Source organism: Equus caballus, chromosome 2 (genome assembly GCF_041296265.1).
Source record: "Equus caballus isolate H_3958 breed thoroughbred chromosome 2, TB-T2T, whole genome shotgun sequence".
Classification (NCBI taxonomy): Eukaryota; Metazoa; Chordata; class Mammalia; order Perissodactyla; family Equidae; genus Equus; species Equus caballus.
In genome coordinates, this window is record NC_091685.1 from 63976086 (window position 1) to 63999157 (window position 23072).

Here is a 23072-nt window from a genome sequence, read left to right on the forward strand (position 1 = left end):
GATGTAGCTCAGCAACCACAAATACAATAGCCTCAATGTTTCAGGAAGCATTAATAAGGACACAGAAAATCACGCAAAGCAGATGACTTTACTTTCTTCTATACCATGCACAGATGGGAACTCATTATTATTATTATTATTCTTTTTGCTGAGGAAGATTCACCCTGAGCTAACATCCGCTGGCAATCTTCTCTTTTCGTATGTGAACCACTGCCACAGCACGGCCACTGACAGGCAAGTGGTGTAGGTTCGTGCCCAGGAACGGAACCTGGGCTGCCGCAGTGGAGCACGCCAAACTTAACCACTAGGCCACTGGGGCTGGCCCTATTATTCATTTTCTCTTATGATCCAACAAAAATTTGAAACATCTAGATAGGAATTCCCTGAGAGGCTATGAAAGACAGATTGACTTACATTTTATTTGTCCAAGCCAAATAGAGCGATCAATATTCAGCAATTAATTTTTCATTATGTTTTAGAAACCATCACTTTTTCATTAAGTGTTTAACAATGCTTATCATAATCTCTGAGGTGAGGCAATATCGTATTTGGGAAGATTACAAGATTGTGGAGTACACAGATCTAAATAAAAATCTCTGCCACTTATTAGCTTCTGTTTTTGAATGAATTACTTTAATTCTTAGTTTTCTCCCGTGTAAAACAGGACAGCTACCTAACGATACTGGTGTGAAGACCAACCACACCAGTGAAATGAATGAAAACACTACCAGGCACTGAGTGGACAGATGTTCAATACATACTTCTTTGTAACTGAATTCCATCTGAAAGCCAATTTTTTCCTTAGAAATTAATCTCAGTTTTAAGGTTAAAATCAACAAGGAAGCAAGATTTCATAAGCTGGACTCTTCCCTACAGGCAGCGTCTCAGGAATGAGACTGCCAGGAATGAAGAACATCAGGAACGAGGAATATCTTGCTATCTAGAACAAAGGGGGTTTTTTGTTTTTGTTTTTTTTTGAGCTTTTATATACAGAAACCAAAATCACCACAAGGTGTCAGAATATCACAGACTTCAACTTGCCACTACTCAATATACTAGAGCCCAGGAATATCAGAAGACATTAATGTTGTTTGGGGTTTTAAAATACACTAACTTTATTTAAAGTAATTGAAAATACTAATATGTTAATATGCATGTAATTATTTTATCACAGAAAAATAAATCCAGACTTTAATGGGCCAGCAACACCAATCATCCACAATATCTTAAGTGTTTCCACGCTGGTTTCATTTGTTTTTTCCACCAATGTTTTGTTTATCATCATATAGTTTGTCTCCCTCCTTTTACACAAAGGGCTATTGCACACTCAGAATACGGTATGTAAAAACCACTTTCCACTGAAAGGAATCGGTTCCTTGGAGACATGACTGATCCCAGGTCTGGGACAGGAAATGTAGAGGACGAGACCAGGATGTTCATCACACCAGAAAGCAAGAAAGCCACCACAATCTAGGAGCACTAGGGCTGTGTCAGAACAACTCAAGAGCCAGCTGAAGATGGGAGCATTTGAACTTCAACATAAGTAACAAATACAATGGATCGAAACATATCAAACATTTAAATCCAAGAGATCACAATGATATCAAGACTAAACAAAATCTCACTGGTCACTTTTGGATATTAGTAGGAAAATCAATTCATTATTTTGAAAATTAGAAATAAAGGGAGAGAATGGAGCATTTACCTTGCCTTTCCTATACAAACTTTGTCTCTGAATAACAAAACAGTTGATAATGGAAGATTCTCTGTATAGAAGAATTCTAGCTAATAAATGAAGGGAAGACAGAATTATAGTATCACTCTTTTCTAACTCCTAAATGAAATATCTAGGTAATAATCAATGATTGCTAACATCCCCAAAAGAGAAGCAGACACAGTGTGCCTTCTGACGGAAGAACACATCACCAGCTATAAAGCATCCCTGCTACTCCTCCTCCCCCATGTACCATCTTTATATCTAACCACCAGTTTAGAGCAAATATATCTTAACATGTTAAATAACACCAATCAGAAAAATCCAGACTGAGAAAATACAACAACCCAGATTCTACAATAAACTAATTGTATGGTAAGAGAGAATGAAAGACAGAGTGTGTGCATGCAAGAGAGCATGCATGTATGAGGGAGAGTGAGAGAGTGAGTGTGCGCACACGTGAGCACAAGCACAAGTGTCAGAACCCAAGACAATCAAGGAAATTGACTGGATATTTCATGACATTAAGAAGGTATTACAGGCCAGCCCTGGTGGCCTAGTAGTTAAGTGCAGCATGCTCCACTTTGGTGGCCTAGGTTCGGTTCCCAGGAGCAGACCTACACCTCTCTGTTAGCAGCTATGCTGTTCTGGTGGCCCACATACTAAAAAACAGAGGAAGACTGGCATGGATGTTAGCTTAGGGTGAATCTTCCCCAGCAAAAAAAAAAAAAAAGTATTGCTTTTTGATTATGATATTATAGTTATGTTCGGGTTTTTTTGGTACTCTTCTTTTGGAGATACATACTAACCTATTTATAGATGAAATATGATGTCCAAGGGGAGGGGAGAGCATAGAAACGGCTTGAGTGTACGAATGAAACAAGATGAATTGATGATTGTCAAAGGAGGGTGAATGGAGATCAAGAACACTTTTCGCACTACATTTATATATGTTTGATACATTCATTTAAAAAATCTTAAGACATTTTAGACAAATTTTTTTTTAAAAAAAGCTCACATTACCCAGGATATACTACTTTTTTTCAGTAATAAAGATAAATTTCCCACTTGAGACGGTATCTTTGTACCTTACTTTACTAAATGGTGAACTTTCACACAGTTGATCTTTCATGCAGTTGCATTTACTAGTCTATAAGCTTTAACATGGGCCATTATGGAGTCATCAAGCTTATGTCTCCATCTTTGAAAATCACATAACCTCAAAAAGGAAATGTTCCGAAATCAAGTAAGATACAATAAATATTAATCTTTCAGTAAATTGAGAATTTGCCCCCCCACATACTGAAGTAACTGACTTAAACAACCAAGGCCTTCTTAATATGTGCAAAGACCTACAGAGAGTGGCCCAACTCTTTACCAGCTTTAGCTTCCCCATACGTTGCAGCTAATGCCTAACTTACTCCTTTCAACATCAACTTCAACTCTAGAAATCCTTACTGAGACACAGGACTGGACCTAGAATGGATTATGAAAGGAGAGTTAAGTTTAGGCTTCCTTCACTTCACCTTTTGATGGCCTCCTTCTCCTTCATACACTGTTCCTATGCCCCTTTCTGACTTCTCTTCCTCAAAAACCTTTTAATTGATTCCTACAGTGATTCTCAAGCAATGGCATACTGGCCCACTACAGTATGTCTGGAAATGTATGAGAGGATTTTTTCACTATCATAATAAGTGACAGAGGTGGAACCACCAACACTGATGGGGTAGGAATCCAAGAATGTAATAACCTACCTAACCTCGACCTAGCAATTACCTGTGAAAATACCACAGCACCCACGGATAAAGAGTTTTACATAACACACTCTCCTTCAAATAAACTCTGAGTCTCATTTTTCCAGACATTTTACTCAGACCTTACTATCCGAATTCATTAATTACCTCTCCTCTGTGTTCCAGAACATCTCTTGTCTACCTCTCTCAGATCATTTGGGTCACACAATATTGGAGTCTTCTGTTCACTTGTGTGTCCCCTATACAGACACACTCTACATAGGAGAGAGGAATCCTGTCTTATTCATCTTTATATTCCCAGCACCTGGCACAATGTCTGACAGATAACACTCAACACAGTTCATGAATGGCATGCGGGCGAAGAGCAGAAAGAAAAGCGTTTGGGATTAGGGCATGAAGGAATAGCATAAGCAAAGGCACATGGGTGAAGAGGAACAAAGAATGTGTGGAAAAACAGTATAAAGAGTAACCCACGGCAGGAGCTTAGGAATAGGACCATGCTGGAATAAATGTCTAGCAGCAGCAGGAATCAAGAGGCCCAAGAGAAGGAAGAAATTTGTGTTAAAAAAATGGGCTTCTCTGTAGAGAAGTTGAGATAAAATTAATTCATACAGTTTTGGAGCTGAACAGACCGGAGAAAAAGGCAACTTATCCAAGACTTCATAGAGGAAGGCACTGAAAGTACCTGCCTACGTCAGGATATATGATGAAATATGCTCTCTAGAATACCAAATAATGAAAACTTATTTAGAGACAGATATTTTCAAAATTTGAAAAAGAACACAACATTTATCATCTAAACACTCACAGTCCTCAAAATCAGCCACACTTCTACTACTTCTAAATGAAACTGGGACTTACCATGCATACCAGCTTGTTCTCCTGGGTTTCCTTATCACAGGAGATCTCTGTGGCATCGTCACCTCCGGCAATTCTTTCCCCAACATCACCACTGATTCGCATCACCTCTACATGCAGCCGACCTGCCACCTAGAATGTTGCGGGGAAAACCAGATACTACTTCCAGATTTTGCTCTTTCTCTCTTTCAGAGTCAAGTGGTTAGGTTAATGGTATACGAGAATTTAGAAGCTTAGGCGCTAATGTTACTTTCCCTCAAAGTACTTGGAATAATTACCATAAAGCAGTATGTAAACACAGGTATTAAAAATACACACAAACATCACTTGTCATTATTGATGAAAAATAGTAACAACAACATCACCATTCTACTATTTCTTAAACCGTTCTCTGCAGGATACAAGATATGAAGAGAAAACTAACCTCTCCTTTCTGGTTCACAATGGGAACCGCATATTGTAACTTCACATCATAGAAGAGGGACTCAAGGAAGACATTAGCCACGCCAATGAGACTATGATTCTCCTGTTCATCATAGAATGGATCAGCTCGCTTGAAGTAAGACCGTATTACCTTTAAAGCGATTCAGAACATAAAACTTCAGAAAATCACTTAAACAAATTCAATCTACCATTTTTTGACACACTCTAATAAAGTCATTAACCTTAGCTGAAGTATAGCACTGTATTATATACACACACACACAGACATACACACTCACTCTTCCTCATTCCCATTTAGAGTGATGGTCAGCATCCTACACCCATGAGAGAGCAATTCCAATACCACGTCATTACTTTTATCATTTCTTCTCCTTTACGTGGAAATCTTGCCACAGAAATAGAACAACAACATACATTGACTAGAAAAGGGGAAGAAGAGTATATGAAAGTACTCTTCATTTTTCATTCCTATCTATTCCACTTGTTCCTACCAAATCATTAGACATACTGCTGCCAACAAGAGCGATCTCCTTACAGGACAGTGGTTTGCTTTTTTGTATTTGCTTTTTATGTTGTTTTATTTCTAAGTTGAAAGAGGTGAGGACTATAGAAGAAAATGAAAAAAAAAACTTAAGAAAAAAATGTCATCTAACTATAAGAAGTCATTTTTACTGATGACAATGAGAAAAAATAAACATTTCTACAAAACAAGAGACTAAGGAAGTAAACAACTGTAAGTAGAAACAGGACCAGCAGTGTTGAAAATATGTAAAATTATACATAATACTTATATCTATTTTACATATGTACAAGTACACAGCTGACTTCAATGAGAAAACCTGCAATCTGAGGAGAGAGTATCAGAGTATAGATCTATGGCATCCACTTTAGGATCAAAACACCTTTAAAAGTGTTCCTTATAGTATAAATATTAAGGTACCGCTGATGTTCAATTCAAAAAACAGGTATTGTAGGTTTATTATTTCCAAGGTTAAATGTGCTGAGAAATGGGGAGAGAGACAATAAGGCATGGTGTGGGTCCTAAATAAATTCACAGTCCTGTACAGGAGACAGAAGCCAGAATGGAATGTAGAAGATTCTACTAGAAATGCAGAGAACACAAAAAGAGAGGAAAAAAGAAGATGCCAGAAAAATAGGTTATTAAAATTATTGATTAGCAGAACAATTTAGAGGATTAAAATAAATATTATTCTAGAAACAGGATTACTATTTTGGAAAAATGAACAATTCTTCCCTGAAATGGGTAGGTTCATTCCTGCTTGATTCCTTCTGTAAGTACAAAGTGAGTAATTTTTTTCAAATAACTTACTGGGGTATCCTCGTCACACTCCTTCCACTCCTGATAAAGGTCTCTCATATCCAACAACCTGTTGTCCAGTTTTTCCAAAGACCAAATCTGCTTTCCTTTTCCTTTTCTTCTCACCTGGATGGCGGGCTCACTAAGAAGAGAGCCTCGCTGTAAAGACAGTCAGAGTGACCACGTGAAACACAAAGACAGCCACCGCAGAGGCCACCCCTAAACACGCTATACCCACCAGGCAAATGTCATCAACCGAAAGTAAAACTGCCATCATTTTTTATTCTGTTAACCGGAAAGCCTCCCAGAAATCTTACAAGCTTAATTATAATGCCTTTATATCCAACGGCAATCAAAATTTAAATTTATACTTAAATTTAACAATTGTAGTTAAAATTTAAATTTTGATTGCAGTTGAATGTAAATTTAAATTTAGAATCCAAAAGACTAGACCATGTTTAATGGGAAGTCAAAAATACTTTACTCAGGCCATCATATGACCAGAGAACGTCAGTGGGCAGAAAGAGTCATAAGCACTGAATGGTAAGGGAAACTTTGCTGGGATAGACGGTTAAGAAACCATCTTTTACCTTTCATAAGTTTCAACTTTTAGTCATACTTTTCATGGTTTAATCTCAACAGTTTTGCCTTAAAAAGAAAATTCTATACAATATGAAATAAAATCCAGTTCAAAGAGAAAAAAAACGCTTCAATTTTTAAAATTTTTTGAATAAGTAGTATCTTAATGTGGTACAAAACACAAAGTGTTTAAAAGAGTAAACTGGGAAAAGTATCACACTTATTGGGAGGCAACAAATGATATCAATTTCCAAATATACATAGTTTGAATTTAAAATCAAAACAATATAGAACTAGACAGAAAAGCTGGTTGTACAACATTGTGACTGTACTAAACGTCACTGAATTGTTCACCTTACAACTGTTAATTTTGCTATGTGAATTTCACCTCAAGAAAAAATCGTATTCACTGAAGTTTTTCCAGTTTATAAAAGCAATGTGTTATGTTAATGTAGAAAAAAATTTAAACTTCCTAAAACCATAAAGTAGAAAATAAAATGCCCCTGTACATCTCCTCCAGAGAGATGCATCCATCAGTTAGCTGATCAGTTTAGATTTACTGGATAAATTTCTCAACTGTTGTGACAGGCCCACTAAGAACTTGAGAGAATCGTGAAATACACCAATGTTGTTTTAATATGTTGCCTATCATCATTTCCAAATAAAAAGAATTTACATAATGAAACAAAGATTTTATAATTCTGAAGGTCAAAAATTACCCTTCTCTCACATACTGTAAAGACTCTTCTACCTTATACTCAGCCAGCTAGGGAATAAACACAAAGATTTCGTTAGCGATCTGCAGGAAGTGGCTGTTCAGGGAGAGAAGGTTAGAACTGGGGTTAACAGCAACGAGCAACACGCTGCAGCATCATGACTTGGCTGTCCTGCAAACAACTACAACAGGGGTTGGAAAAACAGGAAAAAAAGCAATTTCTGCCCTTAAAAAAAAATCAGCAGAGAGAGGTGAGTACAAGACCAGGAGTAAGGACCAGAATAAACAACAACGTTCACAGCATGGACAGGACATTAAGCGAAATAAGAGTTTCAAGTACAAAAAAAAAAAAAGGTATGTTGGAAAAAAGAGTGCAAAATCCAGCTGGAGTCAGGAAACTATCTCCTTAGGAAATATTTCCTTGTCCAGCTCCTCTGGCTGAAATCTGAAAATACTAATCTATTAAATCAATAATAGAGTGGATTAGTAGCTGTCTGTTAACAACGGCTGCTTCAACTCCAAGACTCACTCATCTGTGCGTCATCTCTACCAGCAATACAAACAGCCCCATGAACACAATGTCAGGTGTCTGGGGCAGACAGATGCGCAAAGTGACGTGAGTCCCTTCTAGGTGTTGGCCTGGCTGCCCTGAGGCAGCACTGCTCCTTCCAACAAAGCACAAGCCAGGATACACAGAAAAGGGCTACGGTCATGCTTAATGAGGAAAATATGTTCACATTTCTGTTTTTTCAATTCAAACACTACAGAATGGTCTTCTCAGTCTTCCAGAAGAAGCTGAGCCCTGAACCCTGTGCCTAAGATTGGCTTTCCTCTACTGTTATGTGTCTGTGCGTCCCATTGCACCCATGGTTTGCCCTACAAAATACCTTTGTTAGTTGGTAAAAATACCAAGGAGCAAAATAAAGTTCTAAGTGGGTAAAATCTTTCAAACAACACACAGAATATACATCGAAAGACAATTCTCCATAAAGTAAACACTGCATCATGTTCACAACACTTTTATTACTAAAAACACTACGCATCATATTTGCCAAGTATCTATTCTGTGCAAAACACTGACCTTGATACTATGATGCCATAGGAGAAGGAAAGATGTGGTCTTTGCTATCAAATCAGAACACCTAAGAAGGATACATTAAAACTGCTGTGTCCACTGCCACAGAAGAAACACAGCACAAGCACCCTCAAAATATTTATCTGAATACAAAATTCTACCTAATCCATCAAAAATTAAGTATGAATATGATCAAGAGCTAGAAAAGAACCTAAGTAAGAAAATAAAGCAACTGAATGGCAAGGAGAGAAGATATGGATGGGATTTTGCCCCTATATTTTATTAAGCTTATTACATTATATCAAAAAGAGACTTGTGATCTTAAATATACACATGAAACAACTAATGAACAGTTGTGCAGAGCAACCTATTAGCAAACAGAAAATAACATGTATAAGTAGAATAAACATCTGACTTGGGGGAAGGGGGTTGTAGAGTGGTACAGAATGAAGGGAAAACCACTTTGGGAAGATTCATCAGGAAAGACTTCTCAGAAACAATTTAAACAGATTTGAAGAAAGGGAGTTGAGCGAAATCCATTGGTAGGGCTGAGGGGCATGGAGAGGATATTTCTAGTGGATAAAGGACACATATGCAACAAAGGCAGAGGATTAAAAGTCAATTCTACTCGAGAGAGGAGGACAAGTATGGAAGGATCTAGACTGCGGAGGGTGTAGATAGGGATGAGGGCAGACCCACTGGTGTTTAACTAACACTGGTGACAGAGAAAGCAGTTTATCCAATGATAACTTTGGTTTTCCCTTAATGGCAATCTCACCTTCCTGTTGGCATCAAGGCTGGAGGCTGGAATCTGCAGAGTTACTTTATACTCTGTTCTTTTATCCAGTTCTTCTGCAATGTAACTAGCTTCTCTCACCAGCAGGTTGGCTTTAACAATTTGCTCCCTCAGCCTCATTAGGCTGTTATTCAGTGTTGCTTCTCTTTAAAAAAAAAAAAAGAGAGAGGGGATAACCATCAAGCAGCACATCAGAATATTATATAGTACATAACACGTTAATACCAAACTGCAAACCAAGCTTTACAACCATCTTTGGCACACAGGGAATACATTACCGACACTGACCCATGCACGTGCTTGTATCTGGGCTACATTATCAGCACTAGCACACGCTTGTGTGACAAGCTGGCCGTCCATTAGGGCAGTGCTTGGCAAACTTGGCTGTGTACACAATCACCTGGGGATCTTGACAAACTGAAGATTTTGACTCAGTAGGTCTGGAGTGGGGCCTGAAATGCTACATTTCTATCAATTTCCAGGTGACAGAGATGCTGTCTATCTGTAGACCAAACTCTGCATAGCAAGAGGTTAGTTAAGTACAGTCTGTAACCATGGATAAGGCATTTTAGTGCAACGCTAATTAGCCCGGATGGAGATCAAACTTGCAATCTGAATCTTATTAGCACCATGCTTTACCTACCTGAGCTAATCAGTCCAGATAACCACCTTTTTTTCCCTTTTTTAAAAAGCATCTACCCAAGCTTCAGAACCTAAAGTATAATACAATGATAAAGTATGACTTCTAAGTATAAATACTTGTTTATTCAAATCCAAAAGCCATACAAACAAAAAATGGGGCAGCACCTAACATGGGCAGCTTTAAATAAAGCAATATAAATGAACAATTCTCATTTTTTCAAAAGTGAAAAAAAAAGACAATATCAAGTGGTTCCTGGCTATGATGTTCTTCTTTTCCTACAATTCTTTTTAAAGTAATGTCTAGATTTTTCCTTTCTGTATCTTACCAAGGAGGGCTCGAGGCACTGAGCACATGCTCCGCTTGTGACAGAGGCCCTGTGCACCACCTACCTCTCTTCGGCCCACTGTCTCAATCGCTGCTGGGCGCTGGGTGAGTGGAAAGAAAATCTGTCCATGGAGCGAGAGTTTTGCTTCTCAGGAGACAGCCTTCTTCGAAGCTGCTCCAATTCGTGTTCGTACATAAGCCTCTGGCGCTCCAAGGCAGAGCGCTTCTCCTCTTCATGCTGCTGTTCCAGGCTGTTCAGTATTGACTGCATTGGATCTAAGCAAGTTTTATTTTAAAAATTAAATAATGAACAACGGTAATGTACAACATGATATACATCAAATTCTACGTTATGCTGTTTGTCATCGTAATTAATAAAATAAGATTCTTAAACACAGTTTGGAATAACTTAGCTTTCTTTGCTTCCAATTGTTTAACATATTATCTATTCTATTAAATGCTAAGCTGTCTTCAACAGAGAAAGAGCAGGTCTATTATACGTTCTACGCATAATGGTTAATGCTCCAGAAATCCACTACAATAATGAGCCAGTGGCAATCAAGTTTCAAACCTGAGAAATTCTACCAATGAGTACAAAGTTTACAGTGATTTCTCTATCAAGGTAGAAAGAATGAAAGTTTTTATAAATACAATAAATTAAAGTCAAAGACACAAAAGAATATAATAGAGAGAACAAAACCATAACGATTTCCTTTTTCACTAACATCTAGAAAGTTTTAGTTGTAAATATTTTTAACACTCCACCACCTTTAAAAGATCTAAAATGCACAACAGATCTGCCCACCATTATTGCCCAGAGCCTTCATGGTAACCTCCATCTGTGCATATTCATAATTGAAGTTGATTTCACTGGACACCTCACTGGAGGAGTCTCCGTCTACATCCAGCTGCTCAGAACTGGTATCATTCTTCATGGAGGTGTCCTGTTCCTCATCTTCTCGATCTGCTTTCTTTTTCTTCTTAGGCAAATTCAGTCTTGGGGGAAAGAAAGAACCTTATTTTTCAAATAAAGATATGCACATATTCATTCCATTCATTGAATATGGACATTTGCTGGATGCCAAGAGTTTATATCCTAGTGGTAGAAATAAAACACACGTGTGTGCAAACAATTACAACACAGAGAGTGACACAAGGCCCTGAGACTGTTACAAGCTAGGTATGAAAGAAAAGCTGAGGACCACTTCAGACTGGAATAATAATGGAAGGGATGACAGAGAGAGTCATCTGAGCCAAGCCTTAAAGGATAAGGAGAAAACAGGGCATTAGGGCAGAGGGAACAGCATGAGAAAAGACGTGGAGATGGAAACTCCCCTAGTCTCTGGAGAAATTGAGTACAACAACATGGGGACAAACAACATTTGTATAGCAGAAGTTCTAAGAAATATTGGTGGAAAGATCAACTTAAAACAAACTATGAAGGCTCTGAATACTAAGCCAAGAAATTTACACTCAATTTAGTTTGAGAAGGAAAAACACGAAAAACATTTCCCATACACTTTGGTACCCCTCTACCCTTTCTTCAATAATCAAAATATCAACTGGCCTACAAGCAAAAGATCTCCATTAAATATAAGAAAACTCAGTTTGATATGAGAAGCACAGTGACCAGTGACAGGAAGAAGAATAGACCAGGATTTTAATTTTATACTATATCCAGCCCACCTTTCCTTGCCAACACAACACCAACTGTGTATGGCAAATAATGTGTGCAGTCCAGGTCAGAGGTTTTCTCAGCCTCCTTGAAGCTAAGAGGCAAATTCTAGAGGCCGGCCCCGTGGCCAAATGGTTAAGTTTGCATGCTCCACTTTGGCAGCCCAGGGTTTTGCCAGTTCAGATCCTGGACAGGGACCCAGCATGGCTCATCAGGCCATGCTGAGGCGGTGTCCCACATAGCAGAACCAGAAGGACCTACAACTGGAATACAGAACCATGTACTGGGGGGCTTTGGGGAGAAGAAGAACAAGAAAAAGAAAGATGGGCAACAGATGTTAACTCAGGGCCAATCTTTAAAAAAAAAAAAAAGAGGCAAATTCTAGCAAATGAGACATAAGTGGAATGTTGCTGGGGACTCTGGGAAGACATCTGCTTTTTCAGTCAAGAGAATAGTCAGGGCTAGTACCACCACACTTCAACCTTTTCTTCACGTGTGCCTTAATGCTGCTTTGATGCCTTGAGTGGCATGGCCACCTTTAGACCATAAGGAAAGGCCAAGACAATGACAAGACTTCTGCCACGACATTTTTGAGAGGCTTAGCCAATGCCAACAACCATCTTCTTTCGAATTTCCTATTTTGTCAGAGAAATAAACCATCTGTTTAAGCCACTACAGTCAAGTTTACCACTACCTGCAACTGAAAGCATTCCTAAATGAAATACGAACTTTATTTTATGGATAAAGAAACTAAAATCACTGCTGTTTCCCGTGAAAATAAACAAATATACACATAAGCATGTCAGAAAAAAATTAATGAATTCTTATATCAGATGACAAAATAATCATCTTTCATTGAAAAAGTAAAACATATCTAAGTGAACTCAGCATTTTTCCTGAGTGTATTCTTCATATGTCCCTCTGTCTCATACCATATAGTGAACAAACATATACATAATAAATAAATACACATATAGTAAATGAACATACATACACAAAACAATGTATAATTTTTATGGAGTTTTTACCTTCTACTTTTTAATATTACTTTCTAATATATGTTCTTCTATTTCAGAGAATAATTTTCAACGATCTCTCTCTTTAAGAGCTATGAATAATGTCATACCTGAAGAAGTGGTTGTTTCCCCATAATATCCTATCCCCATGGTGTAGCTGTATGGGACTGCACACAGAAGAGCCGTTTACAAATGTTCTGTGGAGACAAGAGGTCAAACATGTAAATAATGATTACCATATCTTCTCCTTTAACCTTTAATTTTCCAATACATAGAGATCTAATTACTAGGAAAAACAAAATAATCAATTCCCCAAAATAAAACCTGCCCTTGGAGAATTTTATTTGTATTTACTTCTTTGCTGATTTATCTAAAATGCTTATGGTACTAATATAATAGATTATTATCCTCTATTTTTCAAAGTTCTAAATTTGTTATATAGCATATTAAGCAATAAATATGGAACCACTACAGCCAGTAATAAAAAGATAGTAGTAGTATACATTGCAACTAAAACAAGCATGTCCCACCTGTATGGATAAAAAGAGCCAATCGACCAACTAGACTCTAGAAATATCCACAGATATCAGTACATGAGACCTATGTTAAATACTTCTGTAACTCCCTATAACACAGAAAAATGTCTATATCCTACCAATATGTAGAAGATTTATCAAGTCCACCTGACTGCATATCTTGACAATGGAGTTCAAGAGAAGACAGGATGGGTAGAAAGATATTAAGGAAAGAATCCAGAGGGTCAGGAAAGAAATAGAAAATTATGCATACCACTATAAGACAGATTCCTAGGCTACCACTATCATCACGCCTCTCCCCTGCTGAATGACTCATTTGCTAAGATGTAAAGTTTAAGTTTTTTAACTTGACACTAAAGGTCCTACAAAAGGAAGCCCTCTTTATCTCCTCCTTCTCCTCTTCTAGTGAAACTCTCAACTTCTGCAAAAAAACTGGCTTCTGTTCTGTCCATTAAACAGGATTGACTTCCTCCAAAGCCAGGCTCACACCAGTCCTCCAACCTGGAATAAGGTTCCCATTCTTCTCCACCCCCGAGTCTCATTCAGCTCTCCAAGTCCAGTTTGGTTTCTACTCCCTCTATAAACACTGCTCATCACTCCAGCCTATAGTAACTTTGTTTCTTTAAATTCCTGAAGCACTCACCCGGCTTTATAACACAGGTTATTTTTTATCTATGTGCATACACTCAAAATCTTACTCCCTATCTAGAATTCACTCATCATATGGGTTTTTAAACACTAAAAGTAATTGGTTTTTATACTCCTATGCTCTGATTATTCTAAACACAAGCTCAAAAAATACAGTTTTGACAAGAGAGAACCTACTAAAATTAGCATATTTTAGCCTTTATGACACAAATTCCTTAAATACAATGAGAAGTTTAATTAAAAGCAAACATATAGGCTTACGTTTGAAAGGTGCAGCAATTAAACCATAATTAGTAAATAAAAGCATGAATATAATAATTGCCCCCAAAGTGTGGTCTGCGTGGGGTCCCCAAAATCAAAGTTATTTTCAGAATAACATTAACAGGTTCCCTGCCCTTTTCCACTGTGTTGACAGTTGTGTTGGTGGTGAGTGAAACTGCTGGGGCTCTAACACAAATCAGGGCAGTGGCATCAAACATTACCAGCAGTCACCAGATTATTCACTGCCATGCACTCATAATTAAAAAAGAAAAAAAAATATTCCATTTGAGAACACCCTTGACAAAGCAGTAAAAATTATTACTTTCATTAAATCTTAAGCCTTAAGTACACAATTTTTTAAATATTTCAGGTGACAGGATAAGTAAACGAAAAGCACTGTGTTAGTGCGTACCAAAGTATGATGAGTGTCTTGAGCAAAAGATATATACAAAGTGGTTTTTCAGACTTGTGTAGTTGGCAGACACTCTCGAAAATGAACAAAACCAGCCTATTACTTCAAGGAAAAGAAATGAGAGTATTTATTGCCAATTGTAAATTTCAAGCTTTACAAGTGAAAATTAGAGTTTTGGAAAACTCGCGTCAATGTCCTCCAACCAAAGACCACCAGAAACATTTCTGAAGCTGAACAAGCTGGGTTTGTTACTGGTGCAGAGGGAGAAGACACACCACGGAAAGCACGGGGTGTTTCAGTAAGGGGCTGCTGGAAGGATTTGCTGCAGGATTTGGGCTTTAACTGGACAACCTAGGAGAGGGGCTAAGGAAGTGAGGGTTCTGGATATACAGGATGGTGTCAGAAAGCAGGAGTGATTCTACAATTGGGTATTTCAAAACTCTTATCTACAGAAGGGAGACTAGAACAAGGATAAAGTTGTAATCAGTGAAGTAGCTGTCAACCACATCGGCCAAGAGAGGGTGTTTGGTATATCGTGTATGGCACAGTAACCTGTTTTTGCCTGCTTTGCCTTATTTTATCACAGCCTCAGAGTAGCCTTGTCTGAGGCTGGTATTCTGCGATATTATTTATGCCTAAAGGAGAACAGCATGGCCTGGCTGGGAGTGCCAGGCCAGCTTCTGCTCTCTTTTCCTTTCTCACTTGTATCCTTACCATGAGTTTGACAGCTTCCTAATACTTAAAGACTTTATGAATGAAACCAGTGATGCTACTAGTGATTTTTTGATATCATATAGTCAACATTTGGAAGATCAGTATAAATCAGTTAACGATCATCTATAATAGGTATTAACAGTTATATAACAGCTTTACAGCGTAAGGAAACAAACTGACAAACATTTAATTTATATAATATTATGACCATTCATTCATTACTTTTTGAGCACTTACATACTATTCTTATATTACATGCTAGGGATAGAGAACAAAAAAAAAAAAGGTCCTGTCCTCAAGGAATTCAAAGTCCAATGGGATGATAAAGGTTAACAGCCCACAAGAATACAACTTAAAGTATTAACATAACGGGAAGCATAACGCGCACTGGAATATATACCAGGGGCCCTTAATTTAGACCCAGCAGGGAACTCTCCAAAGTAGATAATAACAGAGCTTAACCTTGACGGTCAAACAGAATTCCTTGCTGGTCAAAGGACTGGCAGATGCAAAGTAACAGGAGACAAACAGGAAAGATATAAGTGATTCTTTACCAAAAACAGTGAAAGCCATCTGGCTGTATGGTGAGTGAACCAGGAAAAAAATTAAGGTGCCAGCAGGGGTTCCAATCAAGATTTGATGAGGGCCTTATTTAAATATGGCCACAGCAGTGGGTATAGAGAGGAGGGGATGGTTTAAGAGATAATAAAAAGCTAAATATAAAGGTCTTAGTAACTAACTGGATATCTTCATTAAGTGAACTTAAAAGCATTTAAGCAAACTTAAAAGCAAATAAAGGCTAAACGTCCTATATACCATCCTCAACTAGTGTACTCTCTTCCTCTGAAGAATTATTGTGACATTAACACTAATTAAAGTCCATTACCTGGTATTCTTTTGAGGAGTCAGCATAACCTGGCCTTCTGATGTGATGTCTATAATACAATGTTCAGGAAGAATTCCCATTCCACATAGTTGGATATCCTGGGAATTTGCTGAACCTATCAATGTATGTTCCTACAAAAGAAGAAAACTTACTGATTAATATTGTATTCTTACATGTACACAAACTGAAACCATCTACTCTGAGCCCTCATATGTTAATCCATTACTGTAGCTAAAAGATTTTTAAAGCAAATGGAATAGTAGAGGAAATTTCTACAGAATAAAATTCATTCTACAAGTTACATTTCCTTATAAGGAACAAGCACTGAATTGTTATATCTTTTAAACCTAAAACTATAGCTTTATATTAATTTCTATACTATATTCATCATTTTTCATTGCAATCTTGATTCCAAATATTTCATACAACTCTCAGAGCACAAGCCATGTGCCAATAATGTACCAAAAGTATTAGTCTGAAAACTATAGTTACTTAATTTGTACATCACTTACCTGCTCTCAGTCAAGATGAGCCAACTACAAAGACAAAAAGCTATTTAAATATAAGGAGTTTGAAAAGACTAAAACTAATTTTATGAGTCACATGGTCTCCCTAAACCTCAGAAAAGACAGGATAGATGTGTTCTTCCTTACCATAGACCCCCAATTGCTCAATTCTCTAAACCCCAGTCACCAGCCTCACTTTTTGGCAGGTAACTGAGAAAACTGACATAAAAATCAAGCTCCCTCTTATGCGCTTCAACATTTGACTGCCCACACATAACTAAATGCCAAAATGACCTTGATGTGTCCCTTGACCACCTTCTCCTTTCATATGCCATGGTCAAGGGTCAGATATGAAATATTTTAGGCTTTACAAGTTATATGCAACTACTCAACTCTGCCCTTGTGGTGTGAAAGCAGCCAGACTATATACAAATGAACAAGTGTAGCTACTTTCCAAATAACTTTATTTATGAACACTGTAATTTGAACTTCATGTAATTTTCATATGTCTAAAATATTACGATTCCTTTCGATTTTTTTTCAACCATTTAAAAAAATGGAAAACCCAGTCTTAGCTCCTGGGCCATATAAAAACAGGCAGGGAGCTAGATTTGGCCTGTGGAAGTAGGTTGCTGACCCCTGACCACGATGACCTCATCCAGCCCCATGGGCTTTAAATACTGTCTACACATAAATTAAACCACAGACCAGGAACTACAGACTTTACTTCCATTATTCTCCCACCTCCACTACCACAGTCACCATTATTTCTTGCCTATGTGGCACAACTTAGATGTCTAATGACATTTCAAAGTGAAAGGGACAAAGCAGAACCTTTGTTTCCCCTGCACCCAATGACTCTATGCCCTTCTCCAATAACAATGGCACTACCACCACCCAGTTAGTCAACGAAAAAGCTTAGATCCTATCCTAGAGTCCTCTCTTTCCCTCACCAGCTACTCCTAGCCCCGTGTCAATCAGGATGTCCTTACAGATTCTGCCTCCAAAACATACAAAGAATCAGCTCACTTTCCCCGCCTCTACTATCACATCTTAGTCTCTTGCCGGGGTGAAAACAAGAGCCTCCTACTATGTCTCCACTTCTACCCCCTTCATCCCCATCCACTCCTACCACAACAGCTGATCATGTGATCTCCCTATTTAAAACCCTCTAGCAGTTTCCCTTTGAACATCTAACGAAGTTCAAATTCTTACCTGGGCTTATAAAACCCTCTGCAATCTGGCCCCTGCCTACCTCTGTTATCCAGGCTCCTACCACTCTCCCTCTCCCGGAACATGATCCAGCCACATTGGCTTTTTATCTTTTCTTTGAGCACACTAGCTGTTCCCTCTGTCAGAAACGTTCTTCCTTTGATCTTGAAATTGGTAGCTTCTTAACATTTCTATCTCAGCTTTTAAGGGCACATCCTCAGAGAGGTGTATCCTGAATGGATAACAAGAAATAGCCACCCATCACTCTCATTTTTAAATTCCTTACATATCACTGACTGTTCGTGGGTTTACTGTCCATCTCTACAGCTAGCATGGAAACTCCAGGAAAGCAAACAGCCTGACCTGCTCACCACGGTAATCCACGCACTTAACAAAGGCCTGGCACATTTAGGCCTTAAATAAAAATAAAAGAATAATAAATAAACAATAATTTCCCTTAGCATTCCCTTCAGCTCAATGGAAGATGACTCTCTCCTCTTCTTTGCAGGAAACTCGTCTAATTATATTCTGAGTCCCAATTCTTCCCATCTTTTCTGGGATCTCAGTCTCGTAAAAGGCCTCTTCCCTCTAGTATTTTCATTTCCACTTTTCTGGGGGTTTCTTCTCTCAAATACATTGCAGAGGTGTTTCCAAGGAAACAAAGCTCTGGGATCCAGAACTGTCCCATGGAATCCTGTTCAATCCTCAAGTAGTGTATAAAATAGAGAGGACATTCCAGGCAAATGATAGTCCTCACTATAAGCTGAGGCTTCCTGGCCAAACCCACACCTCCATAACCTGGAGCACAGGGCTCGACTAGGTGTAAACTACAAGTAAGGCTTTTGTGACGGTCAGTAGTAGGTCAAAGAATCTATTCCATGCCTATCTCCATTCCTCTCTTTGGTTCTTCCCTCTCTGTCTTACAACACCAACTGCAAGGTGAAGAGAAGTTTAAAAAGGAAAAAAATGTCCGTAGAGAAAAAGGGCCCAAGATCACCTGAAAAAGAAGAAAAAAATCCCCCCAAATTTGCCCTAGGCCACTTCTATGTAGAATCTCTTTCCTCCTCCAGAGAGAAATTCTAGCAGGAGTCTTAATTGTGCCTTTGGAATCCCTTCTATCCTCTGGAGTAGAGGTGGAGAAAGCCTAGAGCCATACCCTAGGTTGGAGTTTGAGTGCAGGACCAGCTCCCACTACCACACTCCAAGATGGCACACAGGTTCACTCCCACATCTTTGCCTTTACTTTTGTTCTCATTGCCTGAAATGTTCTTCTCTTCCCTTCCTCTAAATACAAAGTATCTTTCAACACTTACTTCTAACTTCATCTTCTACTTGAAGGTTTCACATTAGCCAGCACTGACTTCTCCCTTCTCTGAACTCTGACTACAATGAGAGTCAATACCACAACTTACTATCACACAACTTCTCCCTTACTTAGCTAGCAAACTCTACAGGACTCTTGCATCTTCTCCAACAACAAGCATAGTACAAATACACGGTGGGTGCTAAATGTCTGTTGATAGACTGAAGTAAAAATTATCAGAGACAAGATATTAACTCAAATATGCAAAGGTTTAATCCAAGTTCTAGAAGGAAAATTTCACTTTTTCGAGAAATACTACACTGATCACCTATTTTGAGCTGGGAACTGAGCCACTAGAGACAAGAGACAGACACGGTCCCAATTATAGAGCTTACGTTATAAATGACAACTTAAACCTCTCATTGGAGGTTATAAGGATTCTATTCTGATTTGGATGAGGATTCGCTACAATCTCAAACACTGAGTTCTAAAAGCCTTACTGTTCAATGTTTAAACAAGTCAGACAATAAGCTTTTTGAGAAGGTCTTCCCATTGTGCTCTAAACACGGCAAGAAGAAATTGAGTCTGAGGAAAAAAATAAACATCATAGGTTGATATAGAAGTTTATCTAATGAGTAAATGCTGCGACAGTAAAAAGTAATCAAAATAAGATAATCAGGGATACTTTTTCAGTCTCTGTGATCCATGGGTATAATGACTCTAAAGTATACTACTTTTAGGGAAAACTTTAGCAAATATAAAATACTATATTTAAAAATCTCAGAAGTAATCAAAGGATAGGAATTGCTTTTTATCCTTTCTTCATCCATTTAAATTTAATCTCACTGAAGATGACTAGTTAACTATCCTATGAATTTACTGTACCTGCTTCCTTTATAAGTCAACTCTTTATGTATCTGTTTTGAGAATCTTGCTTTGATCAACTAAGTCCTGAAAGAGAGAGAAAGAGAGACAGAGAAACAGAAGGAGGGAGTGGGGGAGGAAGATGGAGAGAGAGGACGTGTTCATTAGTGCCATATTTCACAGGGTGGCTTTTCCTATCCTACAAGCAGGAAAAGGAGCATATTGGTACAGTCTGTGCAGTCCCTTAACCCTGTCAGACAACTTCTCAAGGAAAAGGTAAGTACGTACCAGGCGCAATAAGCAGAAAAGTATTCGTTACTCTTTACATATTTAAGTAATCAAAATTCTTTAATCGAGAAGTCTCCCTAGCTTAACAGAACCAAGACCCTGAAGACAGCTTTTCTGGAATGGAGGTGAAGAAAGAAAGAAACATATCTTTCTGTCTTTTACAAATTCCATTACTACACTAGATGAGCCGAACTGCTGCCAACCAAGAACTCCTAACGTGCCACGACTGCGTCTTACTCATCTTGGGTTTCCTGAAGCCCAAGCCACAGCTCCACAAACACTGAGTGGCTACTGCCCCTGCCATTCTGGCCACCCCAACTGGCGACTGCGAACACTGGCAGAGACGACAGTCAGTTTACTCTCCACGGGAGCCATGCTAGAGGACCAACATGTACTTTGAAGCTGCTGCTGAATCCATTGTACAAAGTCTTACCCAGTGCATACATGTATAATTTGTCCCAAATCCTTCAGAATCACCCACTTCCCCAGCCATTGATAGCTGACTTGTGAAAACAGTAAATCCAGAACCACATAAGCAGAGCAGCTCTCCTTAAAGATTTGGTGGATAATTCAAAGGTGTGATTAGAATCATACTATGAGCCCATTTCTGTAATTAAAAAAATGTGTATCAGAATAAATCCATACACATACATATAGGAACAGATCCAGAGGACAGAGATAAAATATTAACTATGAAGTACAGTCATCTCTGGGTGTTAGAATTTGGGTGCTAATCCACCCCTTTTTTTTCTAATAAGTTTTTATAAAACTTTTTAGGAAAAAAAAGTATATTACTAGCATAAGGTTTTTAAGGTGAGGGGAACAGCTCTTCCCTCTAGAAGCTTGGCTCATCCTGGATGGTGTAAACCTCCAAGTACACCTCAGAACTCACTTGGCACGAGGGTGCAGGACTGTAAAAATAACTTTGCAAAGAGATCTGAATAATCAATGAGAAAAACTGCAGTTATTCTGTGACCTTTAAAATAGTCTGTAAAAACATTAAGAATTCTCTTACTGTTATAACATATAGGGAAACGAAAAAATAGAAAAACTGATATTCATTTAGTACACTGTAATTTAGAACATTAGAAACACTGAAATTTAAAGCATTTTATTTCTTTGTTAAAAGCTTATCCAGAGTAATTTGAATAGTTCTTGCCTTCTTCTCAACATGTAACTCAATATGAATACGGAATGTGCATATTTTCCCTGCCGTGGCAAATTGTCATTCTTCTTCCTAAGATTCCACCATTTTATATCCTTTGTGCTTTCAATGCTGCAAAATATCTCCAAACAGTTCCTTTACTGTGAAGTGTTTTCTGGGATCACTCCCTTTGAGAAACCTTCATTCTTATCATCACAACCACTTTCATTATTTATATTGATAAATTCACCTTCACTGAGCTCCTCTGGCTGTGTATCTAGAAACTCACAAACAGCAGCAGTGTCATCACTTACTAAATCGGGGTAACTGGAATTTGTGTATTTTGGAACCATGCAAAGCAAGGACTGCTTGTATACGAAAATTAAATACCAAATTATCTTGTGAGTTATGTCCTATCTATGGTTGGGCCACCATACCTTGCCTATGCCAGTTCTAGACAGAACAAATTTCTTGCAGAGAACTATACAATTTGGAACTAGAAAGAACGTTAGAAATCATTTAATCCAGTGCCCTTATTTTACAGACGGGGTGATGAAAGTCACCCTGAGATGTGAAATCATCTGCCCAGCATCTAGACTGACTTGAGAATTTGAAAGCAAAGAAATAAAAAACGCTCAGCCTCCAAATTCCTCCATCCCACATCATGGTATCGCTTTACTGAAGCAAAAACTGTTCTTGGACCGAGACCATCCCTTGAATGTGCTTTGTCATGAATATACTTTTGTAATGGGGTTAGCTTGGGCACTGAAGAAATCAACACGGCCTCAAACCCTGCCGAAACGGGGCTGACCACACAGTCTGCAACAGAATCCCAACACCTCCACACGAGACAACCAGAAATATTTGGAGTACTCTCCAAAAGTCTTTAAATAGCTTCTTTGTTTAATTTTTCAGTTAAGAAACAGATATGAATCAGGTTTTTTTTCTTCTTGGGTGCATGTGTTTGTGTGTCCCAATTTGAACTTTATCACATCAAAAAGAAAATGAATTCATAGTTCTGAGAAATAAAAAGTGTAGACTATTTAAATCCTATTCTAATATCGCATCTCTCCGAAAGCATATGAATACCTACAGCTGAAATTCTAACACAAAATGCTGCAAACATTTTTGGAAGTACAGTAAGTGACGTGACAACACATCATGGTTTTCAATAGACAAGGATAAAATATATATAAGGTACCACACAGAGTACCGAATGAGAAAACGAAATGTGGAATACTTAAAAAAAAATTTTTTTTTTAAATTTTTCCTTCTTCTCCCCAAAGCCCCCCAGTATATGACTGCATATTTTAGTTGTGGGTCCTTCCAGTTGAGGCATGTGGGATGCCACCTCAGCAGGACTTGAGCAGAGAGCCATGTCCGAGCT

At 38.1% G+C, this 23072-nt stretch overlaps 1 protein-coding gene across 4 annotated transcripts in view; it reads right to left on the reverse strand.

Moving 5' to 3' along the window:
* The window catches only part of KIF13B (kinesin family member 13B), a 188661-nt gene that overhangs the window by 70698 nt on the left and 94891 nt on the right, over positions 1–23072 (reverse strand). For all 4 annotated transcript variants that reach the window (XM_023636228.2, XM_023636226.2, XM_023636227.2 and 1 more), the window contains exons 14-21: positions 16369–16499; positions 13022–13108; positions 11026–11216; positions 10286–10496; positions 9236–9398; positions 6101–6247; positions 4751–4900; positions 4330–4458 (exon numbers count right to left, since the gene is read on the reverse strand). In XM_023636228.2, the coding sequence (XP_023491996.2) occupies positions 4330–4458; positions 4751–4900; positions 6101–6247; positions 9236–9398; positions 10286–10496; positions 11026–11216; positions 13022–13108; positions 16369–16499 (1209 nt within the window). The remainder of the gene's footprint in view (positions 1–4329; positions 4459–4750; positions 4901–6100; positions 6248–9235; positions 9399–10285; positions 10497–11025; positions 11217–13021; positions 13109–16368; positions 16500–23072) is intronic.